A 24,978-nucleotide genomic window follows, 5' to 3' on the forward strand; every position below is an offset into this window, starting at 1 on the left:
GGGAGCGGCAGATCGGCAGCGGGCCGCGCCAATGGGAGGTGCCCGGCCCGAGGCGAGAGCCAATGAGCGGCTGGAGCCGCGGCTGCCGGCCCGCCCAGCGCGGGTGCCTCAGCCAATCGCCGGCCGCGCCCTGTGGCGTTGGGGCCACGCTCCGCCCCACAAGCCTGCGGCCAGAGAGAAAAAGAGTTTTCCAACCTTTGCAACTAACGAAAGCCTTAATTACAGCTGGGCGCTCACCTTGAATATTCGTGCCGCGAAGCAGAGCGAAATAAAAGCATTTTAAATAAAATACTAAAGCCAAGTTCGTACCTGCGTTTTGTACCGAAGACGAATGTCGGCATGCCCCTTTCAAAAGTCCCTAAAAAGATGTAAGACGAGAATGGAGATACATCATTCAGAGAAATGAATATTTGTGCTCCAGTGAAAAGCAAAATTGTTTGAATAAACCATTACTAAAATTGAACAGTTGAAAGTCGTATGTTTCCTAACTAATTTTTAATTAGTTGTTTTAATCAATTGTAAGCAGTGCCTACTTTTAGCCAGCACTAATTTTCTTCAGAGACTCTTCAAGGATATTGAAGTAACCAGAAGACAGAGGGGATTAATGCTTGAAAAGTTGGGGACTTCCCATCTGAGAAAAAGATGGTAAAAGAACTAAAGAATGTGGACCAAATTACCATGAAAAGCACAAAATCAATAACCAACAGAGGACAGAAAATTAATTAAGAGAATTATGTAACTTTGAACCAATGTGCATCAATTCCTTTCTTTGCTAAAAATGTATAAAAAAGTGAAAAGGTTTTGGATCTGTGCCATCATGGAGGCTGAAACTCTGTCAGCTGCACACACCTCTTGGCCAAGATTAAAGTAATGCCTTACTCCCTCTGACCATAAAAAGACAGATGTTGAGGGAGTCTTATTTTTCCCAATGTTTTCAGAGGATTTTGGTAACAGGACTAGCTTGAAGATTGTGGTTCCTTACCACGCAGACATTTAACATGATTAAGTACATGCACAATTAGCCTGAGGTAGACCTTCTTTTTGAGACTTATGTTTTAAACCACATGAAATTACTGAAGTAAAATTTCCCACCCAGAGAGCCTGGTGACCTGGTTTGTAATCTGAAACTCTTTTCAGAGTTTTTTTTTTTTCACTTATGGTTTACCACCTTGGGTAATCACCATCACAATGCCTAGACTTCAAAACCAGTCACTCGTGTAGTTAGAGGAGTTCCTTATTCCCTGGACCTGAACTGAAACCCTCCTGTGCCAAGGCTCCTGTGCCACCTTTGATCTGGCCTCGGAGCTGTGGCATGTGAAGGTTCAGCACATCCTTATTTGTTTTATTACATGGAAAAGCACAGGTAAAATCATACTTGCAGGTGGAAAGGAAGCTGGAGGTGTTCTGTAACAGTCCTTGTTAACAAAGCCAGCTAATTCACTCACCAGTGGTGCCTGCTGCCAACAACACGCAGAAGTGTTACTGCTGAAGTACTCTTCCACCGTGCTCCCGCGTTGTCAACTTCCTGCGGCTGGAATACTCGCTTTTCCGCTACTGCTTCGTCCGTGAAAATCCAGAATTCCTCTTAGGAGGTTCCTTGAGTTCTGCAGTGGAGCTGTGGTCCTGCAGACTGTACAAGAAACCTCTGCTCTTGTAAAAGCAAAGGGAAGAATTAATGGTTCTTGTGAAGCACTGATTATTTACAACATCAACTAAAACCTCGTTTTACACCAGAGTGATGGGAAGGGTATTCTGTGATTGCAACGGTCACGTAAAATATGCAAAAACAGAAACAAGGAATGAAGCAGCAAGCTGGCAGCACAGAATGAAAAATTTCATTTAAAATACATATTTTAAAATCCAGTAATTTCCTAAATTAATTTCAAGTATTCTGATGAGCTTTTTGAAAGTACGCTTCAACAGCTAGAGAGAAATCGCATTTCTCTGTGAAAATAAGATGTTTCGGTAGCAAAATCTATTATTTTAGTACAATCTATGTTTTCACTGATTTAAATAATTGCTCTGGCATTTCCCCCTTAGTGCCACAGCCCTGTAACAATGAGCGTAAGGCACTCTGAACACAGACACTACTGCCAAGAGTGAATCTGTTGCAGAGAAGGCAACGGCAACGCAAGGTTTTATGTTTTCACTGTAAGTGCTGAGGGACAAAGGTGTTCCCCAGTAAACCTCTAAGCATGCTGGATTACTGCACTAATTCTTAACTGGAACTAAAATCCTAACCTAATGAAGGCTGCAATATTTGGCTCAATATAAATATGTGCATATATAAAGCACCACAGTGTATAAATAATCCTGTAGATAAAAATCTAAATAAATGAGATAAAATAAATAAACCTCTAAGCAACATGATCAAATTTTTACTAGAGGTTGTCCTTGAAAAAACCCACTCTTCTGAACTGTTCTAATGTAAAAAACTTAATTCCATCTCATTCTAAATGAGAAGCTCTGTGGCATTAGGAATACAACTCTACATGAACGTAACCCATTAACTACAAATGCACATATTGCAGTTTATTCGCTGCTGTCAGGATGCAATGCCTGTGTGGGGGAATGAGGGTGCAGTCGTGCTTCATGTGCTAAGGACATGATACCAGAATTCTGCCCATTAACAGGTAGATGTCCAAGCGGGATTGTCATTTCCCAAAAACTTTTCAAATGAGACTACCGTGGCTTACTTGTTCTTTTCAAATTTACATTGAATTTGAACTTGTAACGAGGATTGAAATATCAGGACACACTGATTATCTGATTCTCGGATCCAAAATTTTATTCAAATAGATTTTCTTTCTACAAAAATATAGTCAGCCATAATACCCTTATTTCCTGTAATTAATTCAATGCACAATTCACTGAGAAGTTTTACAATTAAAAAAAAAAAAACAAAACAAAAACCACCACACAAAACAACAACAACAACAAAAACCTGTTTACGTTTCAAGTTAATCAAATGGTAACTTGTAGGCACTTCTCATTTAAAAAAATATTTAACATAACTTAAGCTACATTAAGGCTCAAACACATTTATATTAAGTTTGAGATCAATTTTCATAACATGAAGTTGTTCCTGTGAACTACTTTAAATGCTTACAATGAATATTGACAACTTTTCCTTCAGTTCTGATTTCCCTACAAAACTGACCTGTGTTTTTAATGGAGTTGAATGCCGTGTCCTTAGTATTTTCCAAAAACGTCTGTATTCTTATTTCTGGTGAAACTTTTTATACCTTTAGGCTTTAGTCCCTGAGTCAGGCTATAATGCCTTATCAATTGTTTATAATAATATCTATTTAATGTTGCCAAACTAAGGTGTGATTTTTATATATGACATATTACTCAAGAACATTTTACAGAAATTGCTAACATTCTTTTCATATACCTTGTCATATAAAGAACTAAGATTTATCTCAACCTTTTCCTAATACAGAGCATTAATAATTAAATGGGTATGGAATTGATCTTTTGACCCAGTCCTTTTTTTTTTGTTGTCCTTGCAGTGAGCCTTGTTTTCAAGCAATACATGACAAGTGACACATCAAAAATGTGGTTTTCTCAGTTTTCAGATGTCTTGATAAATACCTGGAAAAAAACAAAATCTATTATTTTCTAAAATCTGCATAAGCTCTTCCTACAACATTAGGACATTTTCCAACTATGGCTAGGGTTTAAAGGCTGTAGGAATTCTCTTCAGTGACTTCTGCTGAGTATTTTCTATTTATGGACTTACTGACACTTGGGAAAAACTTGGAAGAATTCAAAATTCAGACGTTCATCTGAAAATGTTGACATAATGTCATTAATGTCCCAGATGGTGACTGAAAAAAGCTTTGTTTGTCAAAACCCAAGTCCTAGCAACTAGAGTTACAGCACTGCAAAACTGGAGAATCATCCCATTTGAGCATTTCCAGCACTTCCAATGCAGCACATGTAACTTCTCTCCTGAGAATAATTAATATAAATCTTCACTTGTGTTTTTCCATGCAAAATTCTATTCAAAATCAAGTAAGACAAATAATTGGCAATACTATACGATTGGAAGAACCAAAGTTCATCTAATAACAAGTAATAAAATGCTTTAATTGAGATGCTTACCTCACTCAGTATTGCCCAGACTGGAGAATCAGAAGTGACTGATAAACGAAGAGCCTGTATTCTTCCTATTGACTGACTGATGCTGCCTTCTGCAATGCCATTTTCAAAAGCCCCTAAATAAAAAAAACACACAAGACCCATATGAACATTTATTAGAATGAAATGCACTTCCAAGCAAACTTGTGAAAAACCTCTAAATTACAAACTATAAATTAAATCCAGGAACAGATAAGGGGAAAAACGCTTTGTTAAAGACTCATGGGTTGAAGTAAGGACAAGGAGAGATCAATCAGTCGCAAATTACTCTCGTGGGCAAACCAGACTTGACTTGGGGGGAAAAAAAATTATTTGTTCATATCAGAGCAGAGTAATGAGAAAGAAAACCAAATCTCAAGAACACCTTCCCCAACCCTCTCTTCTTCTTGGGCTAACCAGGTGTGCAGGGGGACAGGGAATGGGGTCGTGGTCAGTTCACCACCGTTGCCTCTTGCTCCTCCCTCCTCAGGGGAATCAGAATGGCATCCTGCCCCTCCTTCTTCACTGACCTCGGTGTCTGCAGAGTTTTGTCTCCCATGTGTTCTCCCTCCTCTCTCCAGTTGCGGTTACACAGAGCTTTTCTGCCCCTTTTAAAGTATTTTATCCCACAACGCACTACCCCAGTCCCTGATGGATTCGGCTTTGGCCAGTTGTAGGCCTGTCCTGGAGCTGGCTGCCACTGGCTCCACTAAGGGAAACTTCTGGCAGCTCCTCACTGAAGCCACCCCTGTAGCTTCCCCCCACTCCAGCTACCAAAACCTTGCCATGTGAACCCTTTAGAGGGACTGTAATTAGTTCTCCTTCTAATTAGATGTCTTGGCTTTTGTCACTGATCGTATTTAAAACAAAATATGGCTTACACTATGATATGCAGTAATGGAAAGGGTTTCTTTTCCTTACTAGTTCACCTTGGAATGTTGAATTCACCACAGAATTAATGAAATCCTTAAGAGCAGAAACATTTTACATATAGGAACAAAATTTCTAGCTTTGAAGGGACAATAAACAATTTACCTATTTTTAAATATCCATCTTTGGTTGCTGGGTAATTGAATATACTTCCATTATCAGCCAATTTTTTTCTTAGCGTTTCCTGTAAAAAATAAAACAATAACACTTCAAGAAGTATTTTCTAGGGTATGACATTTTATGCTGAATGTCATTCTGGAAATGAAATGTGGTTCTAAATGAGAGACTTACATCAGCTGGCAACACTTCCACAGTAGTGTTAAACAGTTTATCACCAGGGTGCTCCATGTTTCCACTTCTGAACAAGTACCTGATGATAAAGGTGTGTTATTTCCAGGTATTTTACACTTTAGAACAGTTCTAGGGAAGTAATTATTTCCAGTTTTGAAGTAAAGTTTCAGATACCTTTTCTTTATCTATTTTTGGGCTACAGAGAACAGAACTAGGCCTTGAAACTATAAACCAAACCACAATATAGTATATTTATTTTAAACAGAACAAATATTTAAACCACCTTTCTCTGGGACCACAAATGCAAGCATTGCCCCTTCTTAGTGCTCAAGTTCCAAATAAATTAACTTCTTGTGTTTAAATGGCTAAGGAAGATCTGCCCTCTGATCTGTTCCTATAATTGTAAGACTGAAGTGGAACGGGCTGCTGGAAGGTGAGCGGCAGCAAAAATCTCTGTTTCTACTACGCCATATACTACATGCCAGGAGAATTCCCCTCTTTTATCAGTATTGGTCAACTCAGGTGCTTCTAAACTATTTCCTTTAGAGCCAATAAGCAAGAGCATTGACCAAACAAGAATCCACGCAAAAACATCTATGAAAAATCCCTGTTTGGTTTAAAGTTTCTGGTCTTAAGAGCTCTTAGGGTTTTAGACCCAAAAAGAACTAAAATAACTTAGATCCCCAAACTCTCTCCTCTGATATCAAATACTCAAGGCTTAAACCCACCAAATATTGTCAGCTTAACCACACATTTTCCCGGACCAGCCATTAGACAATACCATACGTAAGTCAGCTTCACCCAATGCAGCTTCTCAGTAGGAGGAACATGCAAAAACTACAGCCCACCCAAGCCTTTCAGAAAGCATTAACCAGTTAATTACTGCAGAACACCAGTGTTTATTGTAACAACTGTCATTCACTAGGTGGAGATACAGACTCAACATCACGCAAACAGCCTCTCTGTCAGCAACTATGCAGATAAAGCTTTCACTGACACCACTGATGAAAATTCATGGGTTAAAACCAAATTCCTTTGAGAGTTATCATGAGAGAGTGGAAAATATTTACCTGAAAAAGTAATAGGGAAAAAAATTAAGAAGCTTTCTAATTATCAATGAAGAAATGTGTTTCAGGAAGGGAGTTCAAGAAGATGAGCAGATAAACAGCAAATCTTAGATTTTTTTTCAGTAACAAGGTTTATGGAAACAGTTGAGCACTGATAATTTCAAACAGACTTAAGCATTTCTAAACTGGTTATATGTAGGCTTCCATGTTCTATATCATGTAATACTTACTTTTCAACTTCTAGTGGATTTAAAAATGTGAACCTGATGTAGTCACCAGCCACTGGAGCTGAAGCCCAAAAAAAGTTTTGTCCTTTATAAACTTTTTCCAAGGTATATTGCTGGTACATTCTTAGGCTTGTATCCACTTTTGCAGGTGGATTATTATGTGCTTTATATAATAGATTTTTTCCAAAATCTTTATCCTGTTGATATAAAGAAATGTAATTTCACTCATACAAGGGGGAAAAAAAAGTGCATTGATATTTGTAATTACTACAGGAAGCCATTCCAGAAAACAATCACCTCCATGTAAAAAAAAAAAACCCAAAAACAAACAAAACAAACACAAACCAACCAACCAAAAACAACTAACAAAAAAAAAACAACAACAACAACAAAAAAAAACAAACAAAACAAAACAAACCAACCCAAACCAACCCCCCAAAACAACCAAACAAAAAACCAAAAAACCACCCACAATCTATTTTTAATTTGTACAGAATCTTAATTTCAGTGAAATCACTGGGACTCAGTGTTACAATTTGCAGACAGAGCTGATTGTTTCTTAGCTGCCAAGATTTAAAAATAAAAATCTTCACAGGAGGCTATTTCATAGTTGCCTAGTGCTGCAGCAGCCTTCTTATTAAAGGGTAGAAATAGGCCAAGACACAGACCTCTTGTTCATCACAGCACGAAAAGGGTCCTGGTTTGTTCCCCTTTACAGCTCAGCCATCCTGACTCCAACCATCCACTGACACTGGCTGCAGCAGCTCCTGCTGCAGGTTTCCCTTGCAGCCTCTGACTGCTGGGTATTTGGTTTGCAGACTGACTGCAGACCCAGACTGACCTCACAGCAGTGATTCCCTCTCCCCAGGATCCTGCTCCATGAGTCTCTCCTTCACGCTCCTCAAGGTTCCTCCTCCATGATGATCCACCCCTTACCAGCTCACCCCCTCTTTTTTCACACTTGGATGTAGCTGTTACTCACCAGGGGTGAGGCTGTTTTGGGTAATTAACACAGCTGTTACTTATCAGGCACCTGTATTCTCTTCTCCTGCAGTCTAGGATGCCTTCTGCCAGAACACGTGATTGCTGGGCTCTGCTAAGGGCTACGTGAATCTCTAGTCTGATCCAATTGAGAAGTATTGTCACTAGTCTAGATGGGCACCATCAGGAGATTCCTGAAGTCTGGTTCATCACAGCTCATGTCCTTATCAGATATGTGGTTTGCCCTCCAAACTCTCCCTAAAAATCTGTGGCCATCACATTAGGCACACATCTGTCCTACCAATATCCCTTCTTAATTGTCCCTCATATTGGGAATGTGAACTGCTCAGCCAAAACCATCACGGCTTTGTTTGCACAGAGCAGAGCATCTGAAACCTTGTGTTGTGAAAAGGGTTCCTACACGCCATGAAATGCTGCTGTTCAGGTGAGAGATTCGAAGGTGTTTGTGTAGGAGCAGCGCGTGCTCCAGCTGCAGCTTAGATGCCAGATCAAAATCCTCTACCAAATCTGCAAAACAACATAATTGGATATGGAAATGCCACCTAATGCCAAAGATGTGGTCCTTGAAACTCATTTGAGAAGTCAGAACACAAGCATATATTGTAAAAATATGGCTTTGATTTCTTATTCTTACTTTCAAATTCTGTATCTTCCCAGCCAATGATGAATGAATTCCCATATGCTGAAAGAGAGATGGCTTAGCGCGGATACGTAACTTTGACTTTTCCGTTTCACAGTGTGTCTGGAAAGAAAGTAAAAGGGAGTGAAGGATTTTATTTTTGTCCCCAGCAGATGTTCAGCAAAACAATGTAAAACCACAATACATTGTGTGCAGATTTACTGGCAGCTGTTTTCTCTGAAAAGCACACCGTACTTCAGTAAAGAAATAATTTTAAGAAAATGAACTTGTGATCTTTCTACTGACAGGGTTTGCCATTCATCCCCTGCAATAATGCAGGCTCTAGAATGTCTTGTTTTGTTCTACGGCAGCACTACCAACAGAGCTGCTTCTGGCAGCAGCTGACAATAATCAGTGGCGTGAGGCAGGCGTGGGCATTTCTGCACAAGCTGAGATAAGGCTGCTTGTTGAGTCAGGGCTTCCATGCTTGTAGCCCGTAGTTCCCACTGCATGTGATAGACACAGGCTGCTGCATATCATCACGAAAACCACAGAATGGCTGGGTTCAAAGTGACCTGTGAAGATCATCTTGTTCTGACTCCCCTGCCATGGACAGGCTTCCACTACACCAGGCTGCGCAGAGCCCCATCCAGCCTGGTCAGAAACACTGGATGTGGCATCTACACCACCCTAACCATAAAAACGTTTTCCTTACATCCAATCTAAACATACCCTCTTCCAGTTTAGGCCTCTTGCCCCTTGTCTTGTCACAATACATAAAAAGATTTTCTCCCTCTTTCGTACGAGCTCCCTTTAGGTACTAGAAGGTGCTATATGATCTACCCCAAAGCATTCTCTTCTTCAATCTGGAGAGCTCTGACTCTTCCAGCCTGTCTCCAGCCCTCTGACCATTTCTGTGGCCTCTCCACCTGCTCTAACAGCTCCACGGCTTTTTTTTGTACTGGGGACCTCAGCAGTGATTGATGGTTCACAGGAGGTAAACGTGACAAAGCTTCTGAACCATGCAGAGATCTGATGGCTCTGATCATCACAAACTGCCTTTTCCAACTTGGTGAGCAGATGTCGCTGAACCTTGATACGTTAGTAGTCAATCCAGGCTGAAAACTTGGACAAGGCTGAGAAGTGGGCCCATGGGAATCTCATGAGTTTAACAAGACCAGGGGCTGGTGTTGCACCTGGGTCACAGGGAGGAATGGATTCCAGCTAAAGGAGAGTAGGTTTGGATTAGCTGTTAGGAGGAAGTTCTTTCCTGTGAGGATGGTGAGGCACAGAAACAGGCTGTCCACGGAAGCTGTGGATGCCCCACCCCTGCAGATGTTCAAGGCCAGGCTGGATGGGGCTCTGAGCAATCTGGTCTAGTGGAAGGTGTCCCTGCACTTGGCAAGGGGTTGGAATGAGATGGTCTTTAAGGTCTTTTCCAACCCAAAAAATCCTATGATTCTACATAAACACATGCCAAACACCCATCACCACAGGACAGCACCTAGAAACTACAAACAAGCGCCCTGCTGACCCTCCTGCTGTAGCACAGAGTGTGATCTCTTTGTGACACTCTTGGTTGGAAAGGAGAAAGTGTGAGGAGTTGTCAGCTTGCCTTCTCTGGTGCCTGTAGGGAAGTTCACTGCTTTAACCTGTCAGAGAAGGTACTGCAGCTGGGACCCCCAGGCTTCTCCCAGACTCCATTTTCTCATGAATAGTCCCAGCAGGTCATGCCACTGGTCATTCCCACCCAAAGGCCATGTGAGACTGATTTGTCTCTGTAGGTTTTTGCTACCCACAGCAATTGAAATTGCAAATGCAGAGGTGAAATTCAGTAGAAACTTGAGGACACTCTGCTTTGGCTTGGTCAGAGCAGACTTCCATGAGTTGCCTGCCTGCCTTTTGGGAACACAGCTTCCTTTTAGGTAGGAATCGGGTCTTAGAAGATGGAACAGCCGTAAATAAAAGTAAAGCATTGCATCTATGGGATGGAAATTGGCACATGTTTGATCTGGAATGGGTGATGTCAACATAATAGTATCTGATTTTGAATCTGTTTTCGCAGGCAGGCAAGAACTTAAATTAGTTTCTCGAGGCTCACTCTAACTCCTGTGAGCTGGCCTAACCCACAGAGCACGATCTAAAAGCTTGCTCCTATCTGTATCAAGTGGGTCTGGTGACCCTGCAAAACCACGGACCTTCTGCTATCACCAGAAGCCACTTATGCTACAGAGTAGAACTTGAAGCTTGCTTGTTCTGCTTCCCTTAATCTCCTGCTCTGCACATCTCCTGTCTGTTTCTTCTTGTTCCTTTATCAACACAAAAGTAATGTGTTAATCCTGGAGCAGGAACCAGCTGCACCAGTTAAAACCCAAGAAGGAACAGAAACTCTGGTCAGTCCAAACTAAGTCCCGTTTGAGAGATTTATAGTCCACTTTTTGAAAATAAGTTTGTCACTGAGAGTGTTTGAATGTTATTTATGTTCATAAACTCACAGTTATACTTACTGCATCCTTTTCTGGATTGCACACTTTAACCCAGAGCAGGTGGTCTATAAGCCAGTCTATGGGCTTATCCTTATAGAACATGAGAAAAAATTCCACTAAGAGTGGTAAGTCTTCTGATTTAAACAATTTTCCTGAAAGCAAGACAAGAAGTTATATTGTTATTGCTATGCAAGAATCACCAGCTTTGTTTAAATAAATGTTTAAGTATCACACCAGCCTTGCACACATTACTGTAATTATGATATTCAATGAAAAATTTCACATAGAATCTGGCTTTGAAGAGTTGCTGATCATCCAGCCCTATGATATGGGATGCATATTCTCCTCCACAAAGAAAAGGAGGAAGCTTCTTTTTTTTTTTTTTTTCCAATAGATTGTTCAAATTCCGTCCTTGAAAAGAGAGATACACATTACAGGGGCACATAGTCCCCTGAGGTGGAACGATTTCCTCCTTATGGGAACTCAGTTATAGATTCCATGCTGAAGAGACTTTGTATTAAAGAGACGGTTTTAAAGAGAACAAAAAGTAAACTGCTTTCAGTGGGATGATTCCTGAAGAACCAATGAAGTTTTGATATGCAAGTCCTTCCACGCTTTGAGATGTAATTCTGTATGAGACCTTTTTGAGCTACACAGCTCCAGAGCCAGTTGATCCTGCTGAGATCGTAATACTTACCAATAAATCCAAGTTGTGAGAACTCAAGGACCATCCAATCTTGGGACTGTTGAGCAACAAAGCTTTTTACGCTTTCAATGTAATCAAGCTTGGCTACAATATCATCTTCCAGCTGGGGGGAGAAATGCAACAGAAAAAGAGAAGTCAAGCAGTGATTTTACTGTTTGCAGAGGGGGTGGTGATGTTGCCACATGCAGGTGAAAACTGCAGGTGAAACTTCATTTTTGCCTGGCTTTCAGACAAGACCAGGCCATCTGAAAAGGCAGAAGCTGTTCCTGCTACTAAAGCTGAGGATTATGAATCCAGAAAAGGAGGTTGGAGGCCATGACACAAAGGAATAAATGTATTCCAGAAATAATTAAAGAGCGAGTAATTCACGGTTTGAATTCAGAATGGGTGTGAAAACACAGGAAGAGGAGACCAAGACTTCAGGAAAATATTGCTGGGGTGTAGTATAATCATAGAGTAATTAATTCTACCTGCTGTACTTCACTGGCCCTGCTATGAGTCTGGTTGTGCTGGAACCAGCTTCAGAAAGCTACACAGCTAGAAAATTAATACTTTGAGGGGAAAAACCCAAACAAACAAACCATGATTTCCTGCTGGTTCTGTGTCTTCAACTGATGCAGCAGAGCCATCATCAAGAGCTTGAGAGATCAGGCCCACTGGTTTCAGCTGAATTTGGGCATCACTGCAACTGTAAGGCTGGCTGACAAGAAATGTTTTTACAACAGTGAACCCAGGAGTTTGTAGAATGAAGTTAAAAAGATGAGATTAAGAGATCTGTTTTGACCCTGTCAGCTTTGGCTGATGGCAAGATAAAAAACAGACAAACTGATCAAGATGAATGCTTCTTAACAGATTCTGAGGTCTGAGTTGAGCTAACAGTTATGCAGAAGGGAGTGACAAAAAAATAAACCCCAAACATCAATTTACAAAAACATTTTGCATAAAATTAAATTATCTTAGAGGATTTGCCAGGAGCAAGGTATAAAGGGAGAAGGGCAAAGAATCAAAGAAGGTTTTAGAGAATCCTTAAAGAGAAATTGAGGGGCACCACAAAAGGATGAAAAGCAGGCTGGAGTATCTCAAAAACCTAGGGAGGCCACCACATCGAGAAACACCACAGAAAAGTATGCAAAACCAGTGAGGATTAAAAGCACAGAGGCTGTGATGCTAAGTGACTGTGAGTGTGGTTATGAACAGAAAGTAATTTTGGAGTCTGAGATGGTCTTTCCTGAAGCTGACAGTGATTATTAGAGGATGCAGTTTGATGTCCCAGGTAGCACAAGCCATTAAAGTTATTTATTTAACCCTTTAACTTGTGTCCAACTAAAGCACATCTTGGAGAACATCTCTCATTGCTTACAGATCCCAGTATCAGCTTTTTTCAGTACGTTATACAACATTTTATTCTCCTGAATGTTTAATACTTTGCACCCAAATTCTAATTTGAAATTTTTTTCTGCCTTCAGCTTACAGCCACTTGTTTTCTCATGGGCTCTTATCTACCAAAGGAAGTTGTGCAGTGGCTGCACAGGAAGTTTAAGATATGAACTGCCTAGTCCACTTGCCCCATTGCTATGGGAAAGCCAGCAAAACACATAATCACAGCTAACTTCCCTTCACACATCAGTGCTTTTGAATGAAAAAATACACATCCACTACAGCAAGACTATGAAAATTTCCTACATGATAGGTAACAAATGGGTTTCCATTCATTTTTTGTATGCAAGTTGTCTGTCTAAGAGAAGTAAAAATAAAGTAGTAACAAAAAAATGAAAGAATACAATGAAAGTTTAGGCATCAGACAGGAAAGTTCTTCCTTTCTGAATTTTATTACAGTATTTTTACATTTTGTCTCACTGACAATGACTAAGTGGGAACTGTGGAGCTCCTTTTAGGAGCTCTACCAAATTGCAGCCTTAACCTAGAGTCTAGTGAGGGGAAGAAAAAAAAAATCCATGTAAAGAGTCCTAGTGAACTCACTGAGATATTGCTCAGGCTTTAAACCCATTAGAAAAGTGCTGCTGGCAATGTATATTACATGTGTGTGTGTATATATATATAAAATATATATAAATACACAAACCTTTCCCACCCTCTATATGAGGTGATAAAAAATCAGAGTAGTAGTTCAGGTAACTACTACAAGTTACTATTAAGTTAGAACTTGATATTAGATTTTAACTGAAGAAACTAAGATTTATTTAATGGTTACTTTTTCCTTCATCTCAGTGCTAATAGAAAACACTTAAAACTGCTGTATCTGTCTTTCTTGCAGATTTGAAATGTTTGACTCCTTCAGTGAGCTAAGTCTACGTGGACAGAAATAACAAATGCATGTCCTCACCATTAGGCTGGGATTGGATTGCCTGCTTTTATGGCTCTGTTATGATCCCATTATGCTAAGTGCTTCAAGGGTCTCTGGTGAATGCCAGGAGATTTAGTGAAAGTGGAAACAAGGACCTCAAAGTTGTCTCAAGGAAAAAACAACAACAACAACAACAACAACACCACCACCCACACACATACAAAAAAAAAAAAAACAAAAAAAAAAAAAAAAAAACAAACACAAACAAACAAAAAAAAAACAACCACCAAAAGATGCTTTAAGTAGAAAAGTTGATCAGTGGGTAAGGTTCATCCCCAGTGTAAGCCTGTTAGCTTCAATAGACTTCAGAAAACTATTTACTTAAACCCTGGTTCAGCAGTATCCTAGAACAACTGTTTATCTAGCAAAGATCTTGTCTGATTTGTGACATCAACTGTTCTGTACACATCAAGATGAATTTTGTGTGCTTCTCTTCTTTCAAGGTTTGGGAGTTAGTATCAGCCACCCAATCAATACTATTCCTGACTAAACAAAATAAAAATCTAACCTAGCTCAAGCTTTGTTTAAGATTACTGAAATAAATCTTGTACCAGGCTAAAGGAAAAGTAGCTCTGTCTGCTTTCCTTTAATGCAAGACTTCTAAATAGAGGGAGGACATAACTGAGTTTATGGCAGCACGTGTTTCAGATACGAGAACACATGTTCTCAAATTCCTTTAGAAATACAAATACCTAAGTAAGGCATTGTGCTGCAAATATGAATGCTTGGAGAACTTGGTAACAGGAAGGGACATCAAGTGTCTGGCAGCATCTTAACATTTCACTTCACTGGCTTTTTCCTATGCCTTAATGCTCTAGTGCACTCAGTAAACTTAGATAATGTTCTTAAAAATATACAAAAGCCACAGGAAAATACTTCATTTTCCATTAAACCATAGTTCAAAATTCAGTATTTTCAAAGTATAGTGTTTTTGTTTGTCCACCTGCCTCCTGAGCACCTACGCCACATTTGAGAACAGAGCATGGGGACTCTTAAGTATCCAAGCTCAAATGTGTTTGTGTTGAATCCTGAGAAAAGCTGTAGGAGATGCCATGTCCTGCAGTCTTCTGCTCCCAGGAATCTGGTGGTGTCCTTATGGAATACAGATACAGAGGCAAAATGCTCTTCTGAGCTTTTTTAAAAACTGTTGACATTATTGAGCTACGTGAAATTTATAGACCTGTTCCATGATTGACCAGCTCTTAGAAATTTTGGAATGTCTGGTGGTGATTATTATCTTTATGGAGTACCAATTAGTACAAATCTAGGATGATAGATAAAGCTAAGCTTAAAGGCATGGGGATCTTCTTACAGGCTAACACAGAATCTTCTGGAGAATTAAGGATCTGTGCCAACTTGCAGTTGATCTTATCTCAAGTATCACTCCACTGGTGTTTCCCTGTCTGAAATATTTCACTTCACTCAGGGCTTTAACCTGGACCTATCACCACTATTTTTCCTGGCTGTAGAAAGTAAAAAGATATTAAACCCTGACCCTCTTGACCTAATCAAATCAGGGTTTCATGCCTCAGTTACCTTGCTCTTCAACCTCACATGACAGGAAGGCAGAGATGGTTTTAATCAAATAGCACCAGGCTGCAAGATGTATGTAAGTGCAGAAATATGTGGATGCTTGTAAAGAGCACAGGCAAAATACACAGAAAATTACAAGAGATTGCTGGTTTTACTGAGGCCTTTGAGACAAATTAAAATTGCCAAAGCTAATCATCAGTACAGAGGTATTGGTGCTACTTAATGATAATATGGACATACCTGTAAATAAAATGTTCCCTTAGGTTGAGCATATAGCATTAAAAAGCTATAATCCAAATTCTGTTTAGTTCTCCACCTAAACATAAGCAGCAAATTCTGATAAGCTTTTTGAGGGGGTTGCAAGAGTTATTTCTATAGTAAGAGAACTTCTAATGCTTTGCAGTTTTTGTCTCTACAATAAAATTCCATGGTTGAGTATTCTAACCCACTGCTAAGTGCAAAACCCTCTACAATCAATGTAAACATTTGTAAATAATTATCCTATAAAAGTTAACATTAAATAAACAAACAAACAAAAAAGACCTCTGTCAATGGAGCTTGAAACAAGATGTCTAACAAGTTATTCATGTCAAATGACTTAAAAAATTCTACTCATCCTTTTATGAAGAGTAATATGAAATAAGAGCAATAATGGAATTTTTTGGATAATAATAATGGACTATTTAAAAAGTAAGTGGCTTTACATATGAACAGCACAAGAGCAGGTGGATAACCCTAATTTTCAGGTTTAAATATAAACACATATTTTGTACAGTCTCTCATTTTACCATTTTACAAACACTGATGTTTGATAATCAACACTGAAAGTCTTCAGAGTAATTTATTGGTATTTAAATAACATAAAAGTATAACTGATTCAAATCGAATAATAGCTAAAACTAAATTTTAAGTATGCAAACTTGTTTATGGCCTATGGTATGAACACATAAGGTTTATCTATAAAGCCAATATACATACACACGTATATATAAATATACCAGCTGATCTCCTCCAGCCTAAACTCTCAGTATTGCAACTCTCTTGCTGCATTGTTGCAGTGGCTTCTGATTTTTCGGAAATTAGTTATTGCTGATTGAAAGAAAATTACTTTCATCCAATAAATAAATATATGGGATTTTTTTAGGTTATAATCTCTGTCTTAGCGAATTTGGGGCATGTGAGTGAATGAAATCCCCATTAAGGATGTATTAACAGTAGATAAAAAGTCAATGATCACCAGAAGTTAGGGCATTAATTAAACCCACAGTAGCTGTCAGTAGTTAGCTAGAGGGACACGTGAGGTTTCCTCTGTGTGTTCACAGAGACCCTCCCTCATCAGTTACATGAAAGTTTCTTCTATTCTTTCCTGTATCACCAGATCACATAGCCTATTGCTTGTTGGCATTATCCATCTGGTTTAGAACCTGTTGGATGCCTAGAGCCAAGACCCAAAGGAGACGCCTTGGCTCTCACCCTGAAGCTGATGTGCAGCATAGCTTTCCTCAAGATCCCCTGGTAAATTTGTTTTACACGTACAATTGAGGTCCTTTAGGTCTGAAACACAGAAACGTTATCAGCTCAAACAATGCTGACTTTATCTGAATTTTCCATTTTACACTCTTAGCAAAAGTTCTTGGGTTTTATATAGCAATCTTACCTTACTCGGTCCTCAGAATCTCCAAGTGTTTTCTTCAGGTTGGAAAGATCCGGATAATAAGAAGCAGGAGGAGAAATAACCTCTAGGACTCCAGACTGGATTTCTCTGGGGAAGCTGAGAAGAATCTTAGTAAGACCCCATTCCTCAAAAAGACTTTTGTGGGCAACCAGAGACAGCAGCTCCCCAAAGTTAGGTCTGCTCCTCCAGAAGTGGAATTCACAACTCTAGCAAAGAAACCGACTGCAAATTTGGAACCAAGAAGGGGTCTTTAACAACCACCAGAACAGACAGGTCAGGAACTCATCCAAGTCCCAAAAAACACTGGAGAGAAGTGTCTCCCAGAAATCCTGCCCCTCCTGCATCTGTAGATGCTTACTAACAATGCTGCCACGGTTGCCAAAAGGCAGCAGTAATCCACAACCAAACCCACTATCTAGAACGACACACAACTGCTCCCCCTTGCATGAGAGCTCCCAGTTTCCTTGCTCCAACTCTAATTGTGCTTTCTAAGCAAAATTATACTGTCCCAGGGCAGGAGTTTAAAATGGGGAGTCTGGGTCCGATTTCTGCTCCAAGAATTAAATTTGCCATTTAAAGAGACATTGAAAAAATGTGTAACCTACTTTGGGAGCCAAACCTAGAAGTCAAATTTCCCCATTCCTCAAAAAAAACCCCCACAAATCAACCAAACAGAAAACCACCAAACAAACAAAAAACCCCAACAAACAAGCAAACAAACAAACAAGCAAAAACATTTTAAAACCCCAACACAAAACAGGTAGAGTAGAGCTTTCAAAACCGAGTTTCCCATTTCCTATGATTAGTAAACACAAGATAACACCAAAAATTAAACAAATCATAGTACCAGCATTATGGGAAAAGAATATCAATCTTGCTGTGTAATCCTGACAAAGCAAATACTCTGCGGTAATTTTTTCAAAAGCCATAAAGCAGTAATTAAAATTATCTGAGTGTTTAAATTGCTGTAGCAATTTATTGTATGGTATTGTACCTTGGCAGTGCCAAGAAGGAATGCCTCTTCCACTTGTCCTTGCCACAGTACTCCCGCTGTGAGAAACCCTCTGAAGGCAGGAAATGATGAATGTTGCCTAGCTAACAGCTTCAATATGAGGAGTTCTCTGGGGGAAACCCACCCACAAAATAGAGTCTGGGAAACCCTTGAGTGAAGGAGGGTGTGCAGAAACCCTCAAATGAGGAGGAAAAGGTCAACTCCTCCAGGGATCTTGTTCAAGGACAAGAGCAAGCAGAACTGCAGTGGGAACCAAGTTTCCATTTGACATCTCGGAGGTTAATTTGGCAGGACAAAGCCTACCCATCTCATGTTGCCCATCATGTAGTAGCATTTAACCCTATAAATGTAATCCCATTCCTGTCCCAAGTCTATTGCCTTCCTGAAAATCAGTTAAGAAAGGAAACAAAGACTGGGAAAACATGGATGTGTTGTGACACTTGGGGACATAGTGTAGTGGTGGCAGTGCTGGGCTCATGGTCAAATTCTCTTGATCTTTTCCAGCCTGAGGAATTCTATGATTCTGTGACAGATGCCAGATTACACTCAGGGGTGTGTAGTCAGTGGGGACCTCATACATGCAGCCTCAGGTGCATGAATTGCATCATTAATTTCGTGGGGAAAAGACTTAGGCTCAAGTAAATATTTACCAGAGATTTAAGCTGGCACCTCGACTGGTTAGTTAAAGCATATTTGTCAAATAAGAAAAGAAAAATAAATTGATATACCTGCTTCTGTTCTCAATTTCCCTGTGTGTTACAGTACACATACTGAGAGTGCACTTTTGCCTCAGTTCCATTTCAGTGTTGAAATGTTCCAATTCTTTCCATAAAAGCTCCAAAGATGTTCACACTGGTGGCTGAGCGTTACACTCTGTAGGACTTACCTGGTTTTAACACTTTCTGCAACACTCTTAACATACTCTGCATCCACCTAAAGAAAAGAAGGGAGGGTTTCATCAGAAGTCACCCAATTTTGTATTAAACAACACTTTGTAGGGATGTATGTTTATGCAAACACTTAATTTCTTTTCCTTCCAAGCAATGTGGTAGGTTACAGCAGCATTTCTACGCTACTAAGGAACAGTATGGGCTTTTCAACCCAACCAAACTTTCAATGTAGCTCACTTTTGCTTCCAACTATCTCTGGCTGCCTTTTTTTTGCACTTTTTTTTTTTTTTTTTTTTCACTGCTTTTGCAGAAAGCCAGGCCATTTTCTGGCTAAAATTCTGTTCAGCTATGCCAGTAAAGCACAGACATACAACTCAGTAAAAAGAGCTGGTTTGGGTTAATCATCCAAAAATCACAAAAGAGGCCTAAGGCTGATGAGAAAATCACCTGAGCAAAATATTCTAAAGCCAGCCATACTTTTTTTTTTTTTTTTTTTTTTTTTTTTTTTTTTTTTTTTTAAGTTTCTTGCTACTATAACAAACTTACAGCTCTTTGTTTGGAAATTTTGAGGACATTCACTACTGCTGTTTCATAAAAGTAACAGTTTTAGTGTGCCAAACACATCTGTTAAGTACATTGAGAGTGCAAAGTTTTATGAATGCAATTTCTAAAGCAGCACAATATCTGTCTTAGGGTTCAGATTTTTCTACAAATAAACAAACTGTTTAATATATAATTGTTACCAATTATATATTAAATTTGTAGTAAGTAAAAAAAAAATAAATAGTGAAGTAAAGAACTTTGATAAGGAAAAAAAAAGTACCCAGAAATTAAAACTCACTCTCAGTCAATAAGTTGCTCAAGGTTAACCCAGGATGCAAACATTTACTTTGATCTTTTAAGACTTTGTGGGAAAAGGAAGATGTGGACTCATGACCATGGAACACACCTGCCCTGCTCTCATAATAAAATGTTCTTATCACCTCTCAGATCACCACGGTTATCTGCTCCAATTTACTGCAAAAAATGGAAGCTGTGAGAACATGGCTTTTGGGTTGGGAGAAAAGGGACAGTCATCCTTCCAATGGCAGTTTAATCCTAAACTGGCTCATATTGGACTATTACTACAACCACGGCTCCTGTTCGTTCCAAGTGTCACGTTGGGACTCTCCACAGTGGGAAACCATTCTAAAGTTAACCCTTAAAAACTCCTGAAGCCCTGTAATAAGAAGTTTACCTGAATGGCAGCCAAGCAAAGCTCATCACTGCCAGGGCTCTTCACTGGGAAATACCAACTGCAAAGTGAGCTCCTAAAAGCTATGCTGAAGAAGAACTACAGCTAATAAAACTGGTCCTCCATACTCATCACTGGGATCCAAACAGAAAAGTGGAAGTCATGGCCAAACTTACTGAAGTCAACTATACTGTGTTTGACACTTTTACACCTGCAAAAGTGATGACTAAATAGTAAAAAATAGCAAACTATAACTGTCAATGAATACACGCATGCTGTCTACAGAAGGACAAAGAAATAGGAAGAATAAATATGAAGTCTGAATAATTGCACAGTCATCTTACCTGCTGGAAGCATTACTAGCTAACTCCCTTCTGCAACTTTTTTTTTGTGCTGTAATCAAGGTAGTTTTGAGTGAGGGGAAAAAAAAAAAAAAGGCATTTATCCCTAATATTCTACTTTGAGCACTGTTTACTTTCCCAGACATGTTCAAGGCTCTGAACAGTTTTCTTTTGCGTGGGAAATGCCAGAACACACGCAGAAGGCTCCAATATGTTAAGATGCTTTGAAAGATACATGTTATCAAACCAGAAGATAAATAATTGGAACATTTCTAAGACTAAGTTTACTTTTTTCAGGCTTTATGGCACTTTTCTGGGGAGGACATACATTTCATTCTGGAAGCAGAAAACCTCACTTTCAGAGATAAATAACGTGTTCATACAGTTGTGCTGGAAAATCTGACCCAACGACCGCGTTGGTAAATGAAATATGACTTTTTTCCCTCTGATCATCTGCATTGCAGGTTTTTTTCTCACATATGAACACTGAGGCACTAACTGCTCACTGTCTCCTCCGGCCCTGAAGAAATCCCTCCCAAAGGCCAAGCTGGCAGTTTTGCACGATGACATTTAGACATCAATCTCCACATTGTCTAGTGGCATTTCCATGCAAACTTACCTCTGCTATAAGGATGATTATGATGCAGTCCTTCTTTTGCTCTTCAGATAGCTGGTACAGTAGGGAATGCAACGTATCAATCAGGTAATTTCGTTTCTCCCTTCTCACCGTAGGAATGCCCATCACCAGGGAGACTGCAAAGAGAGAATGCCTCAAGCCGTGCAACTAAGGGAAACTGGAATCACATTTTAATTTTGATTTGATGTGACCATGAAGCTTGCTGACAGCATTTGCTACCTGGAAGGAGAGATGCCTCCAGCTATGTTTAGTTTAGAGATACCTGTGTCTGTGTTATAAACACCAGGTCGATGCTTGAGAACTTGGAGATACTGCTGCCTCTGACAAACACGTAGGTGTCTGCTACTGAGAATCAAAAGCGAGCACTGCAAAATAAGTGCTTGCTCTTGCTTTGGGGATCCAAGTAGGAAGGGTTAAACCAACACTGCTCTAGTGAGGAGGTTCTCATAGGAAGTGAATGCTGTATATTTCAGAAATGAATCCAATTAAAAAATCCTTCTGAGCAGTTTAATTGAATAGCATCAATAAGAATAAAAGAACTAAGATGTTACTGTTGTTAAAAATAAAGGAACTGAAAGTGCCTCTGGCGAAGACTCCACTAGGAGCAAACCTGTGCTGTATTGCATCGTTAAACCATCAGCAGGATGTCTCTTTTTCCATTACTGTGGGCATTACTTAAATCAGCAGCCAAACATCGCTCAGTGAACCTATGGAATCTTAGTCCTGGCAGATGATTCCTATTCACCAAAATCCCAGAAGGCTGGTGAGAAAGCATCAGTTTGAAATAAAACAGTAGCTGCAATTGGTGACTTGTTTCTGACTTTAACTTCCATGCCGGTGTCAGCTCAAAACCACCAATGTGCCACTGTTCCTTCCCAGCACACATCCTGATAATCCACTGGGGTTTGTTTCATTTTATACACTGAAGGTCACCCTGTACTTCTCAAACTACAGTCTTGCTATTGTGGTTTTCCTGTACAAACTAAAGAAGATTAAACACAGAGTATTTGTTTATTAGTGGCGCTGATCTACAGGCACTCCAGTGAGAACTGCCACACCAGATCACATTGTACAACTACACCTACTAAGAAGTAGTCTGTAGAAAATGATCCATTGTCATAAGCATGGCCCAGGGCTTGTGGGGTTTTTTTATCACAAACACTGCCAATGCCTCTTCATATAAAATCACCCTAGAGAAAAGTAAAAAATTCAACAAAATACAAAACTCAGCAAAATGGTTGACTAGTTTCTTCTTTGCTTACTATTTTTGCATGTTCCTTTTACCTGTCCCATGACAGTTAGGACAATGCATTTAAAATCTGGGTTATAGTTCACTGGAATTCATTAGGATTTCTACAGCTGTCAGCTAATTTCTCATGTGGATGAAAAAGCTACACTGAAGATACATTAATATCTTTTAAATGATCACATCACCTTTCCCTTTGCTTGTCATACTGGCAAGCTGAATGCATTGTAAATTCTCCTTGGCTTCCTCATCCATACTAATTTTGTGGGGAAAAAATGTCAGCTACTGCATCTTAGCCATATGCATATATGATTAAAACAAAAAATAATCTTGTTTTCCAATTAAGATTATTTTTTTAATTGATATTTCAAGAGGTTTTCAGAATACTTTTAGATAAAGGCTTGAAATAGAGGTGGGCATTTTGAAAGTACTTTTGCTATTGCCATTCAAATTCACTCAGCTTGGCAACGTTAGAAAGTTAAGGGAGAAAATCCATTCCAATCTTTTGAGTATGCTCCGTTGGTAGAAATGAATCAAAAATGCAAACATTTAGAAAATAGAAGCCAAACTCTATTTCCTACCTCCAGTTCTCTGTTGCCCAAAAATAACATTTGGGAAAATTGCATCTTCGTATTCTCGAAGGTGAGGGAGGTAGTAGTAGATATTTGTAAGACGCATGGGGAGTTTTCTGGTGAGGTTTAACTCTTTCCACTTCATATCACCTTAAACACACAACAAACACAGAGATACACATCAGATCAAAAGCGAGCAGAGAAGCCTGTTCCTTCACCTGCTTTGCTCGGCTGAACACTGGCAGATTACCACACACAAGGTTATTCAATCAGAACTATTCCTCAGAAGTATTATTAAGAAATATTATGTCATATATATATGACATTATATTAAATTGAGCATTTCCCAGTACAACTCCTTCCCACTCAGGTGCTGGTACAGAGCTCCAAGCTTGAACATCCTGGGAATGCCATCTTTATTTCCCTGTGTCTGTACACTCCCAGGATTGAGTCATCTTAAAGCACAGTAAGCAGTTCTTTTAAAAACTGGGTTTTGGGGGGTTTTTTTACATGTTGGCAAAGAATTTTTAAATGAAAAGAAACACAGATTCTGATTAACCTTCTTAACTGCATAATAAACTTAAATGCTTTCCCCCAAAAGTAACACATGGTGGTTTTCACAGCTCAAGCACAAGTTCTCAGTTTACAAAAGGTCCTGTGGTAAAAAGAATGACCACATACAGGCCTTTAAAGACTACTCAAGAAACAAAAGGCTATAGAAGAGAATGGAAAAGTAGGGATTTTATTTTGCTTTACTACTTTAAAATAAAGATTTCCTACCTTACAGAAAACAGTTTAAAAAAAACCCAAACAACCATATAAATCTGCCCAGAAATTTGTGTACGAGACAGAGACCCAGGAGTCCTTCCACACTGTTAAACCATTAAATATACTGGAATTTTGCTGCATAGAAACCACCTTCACAGCTTTTCAAGAACTTTCCTTCTTTATTTGGAAGCAGTACCTATCAAGTATTGGGTAAGGGAGTTTAGTTCCATTGACTCCTAAAAAAACCCCCAGAAAACAACAAAACAAAAACCAGAGAAAACCCCTACAAACCTGTGTGATTTTTTGTCGCGTTCATGCTTCTTGCAACTATATGTTTAATTTCATCTAGGGCACTGCTCAGTTCGTGTGATCTTTTTTTATTTTCCTTTTCAGCATACAACAGTCTTTGCTGAAGTTCCAGCAACTGGTCTTGGTACGTATTTAAGTCATTTCCTGCAATAAGAACATAATTTCTTTTCTAAAAGGTGATTTATGTGATGAAATGAAGTTAAAGAATAGGAGATGGTCTGGAAGGTCACATCACCAAAGTGCATAAAAAATAATAAAGTTTATTCAGGAGAAGAAGTAGTCTGGAAGAGTATTAAGAAGGTAGAGTTTAGGGAGCACAGCTGGGTAAATGTAAATTCAAGACAAAACCAAGAGTAAGAAATCCATAAGGAAAAAGCCAGTGAAAGACTGTGAGTTGCAGGGGAAGGTGCTGTGTTTTTCACCAAATAACAAATTGTGATGACCCTTTTCCCACTGAAAAGTATAATTATGTAATGGCTTGTCTTGTGAATCAAACACTATAAAGAATAAAACAGAAATATTGAAAGCATTCAGTCTTCATCTATGAGTGACAAGGTGTCTGGAGTATGTTAATTATTACTAAAGATGGTTAGTATAAAGCAATACTTCAATAACATCACCCCTTTGCAACAGAGAGTAAGGAAAGTGGAAGGGGACTTCTGCCTCATTTTAAAATGTTTTATAATGCTGCTTCTTTTATTGGTCTTGTGGTTTAGTTGGTTGGGTGTGGGTTTTTTTTCTAGTTAAATGCTGTTATTTAGAGACTTCTCCCATTCTACTTGTGGGCTGTGCTAAGTTTTATCTGTGACAGCTCTCGTTTTCTAAGGCCCACCACTGTCTCTCTGGAAAAGTGAATTCCCAGGGATTCTAACCTGTGAAAGACACTACGAGCAAAATGCAGGGGTAACACAAATTTGTGAGGATTTGGAGAGGTGTTTCAAAC

The 24,978-nt window shown here is 39.3% G+C and overlaps 1 protein-coding gene across 3 annotated transcripts in view; it reads right to left on the reverse strand.

Moving 5' to 3' along the window:
- Positions 1-2,765: 2,765 nt before the first annotated feature.
- MGAT4D (MGAT4 family member D) overlaps positions 2,766-24,978 on the reverse strand; it is a 32,641-nt gene continuing 10,428 nt past the window's right edge. For 2 of the 3 annotated variants that reach the window (XM_040064602.2, XM_040064603.2), the window contains 14 exons: positions 24,018-24,179; positions 22,968-23,108; positions 21,123-21,256; positions 18,925-18,971; positions 17,009-17,122; positions 15,592-15,667; positions 11,445-11,556; positions 10,769-10,899; positions 8,277-8,384; positions 6,644-6,837; positions 5,347-5,425; positions 5,161-5,239; positions 4,111-4,223; positions 2,831-3,597 (listed from right to left, as the gene is read on the reverse strand). In XM_040064602.2, the coding sequence (XP_039920536.1) occupies positions 3,571-3,597; positions 4,111-4,223; positions 5,161-5,239; positions 5,347-5,425; positions 6,644-6,837; positions 8,277-8,384; positions 10,769-10,899; positions 11,445-11,556; positions 15,592-15,667; positions 17,009-17,122; positions 18,925-18,971; positions 21,123-21,256; positions 22,968-23,108; positions 24,018-24,042 (1,380 nt within the window). In that variant the 5' untranslated portion in view covers positions 24,043-24,179 and the 3' untranslated portion in view covers positions 2,831-3,570. Of the gene's footprint in view, positions 3,598-4,110; positions 4,224-5,160; positions 5,240-5,346; positions 5,426-6,643; positions 6,838-8,276; positions 8,385-10,768; positions 10,900-11,444; positions 11,557-15,591; positions 15,668-17,008; positions 17,123-18,924; positions 18,972-21,122; positions 21,257-22,967; positions 23,109-24,017; positions 24,180-24,978 lie in introns of all 3 variants that reach the window. The other variant, XM_040064601.2, reaches the window with a different exon arrangement.

The sequence above is a fragment of the Hirundo rustica genome, chromosome 5 (assembly GCF_015227805.2).
Source record: "Hirundo rustica isolate bHirRus1 chromosome 5, bHirRus1.pri.v3, whole genome shotgun sequence".
Classification (NCBI taxonomy): Eukaryota; Metazoa; Chordata; class Aves; order Passeriformes; family Hirundinidae; genus Hirundo; species Hirundo rustica.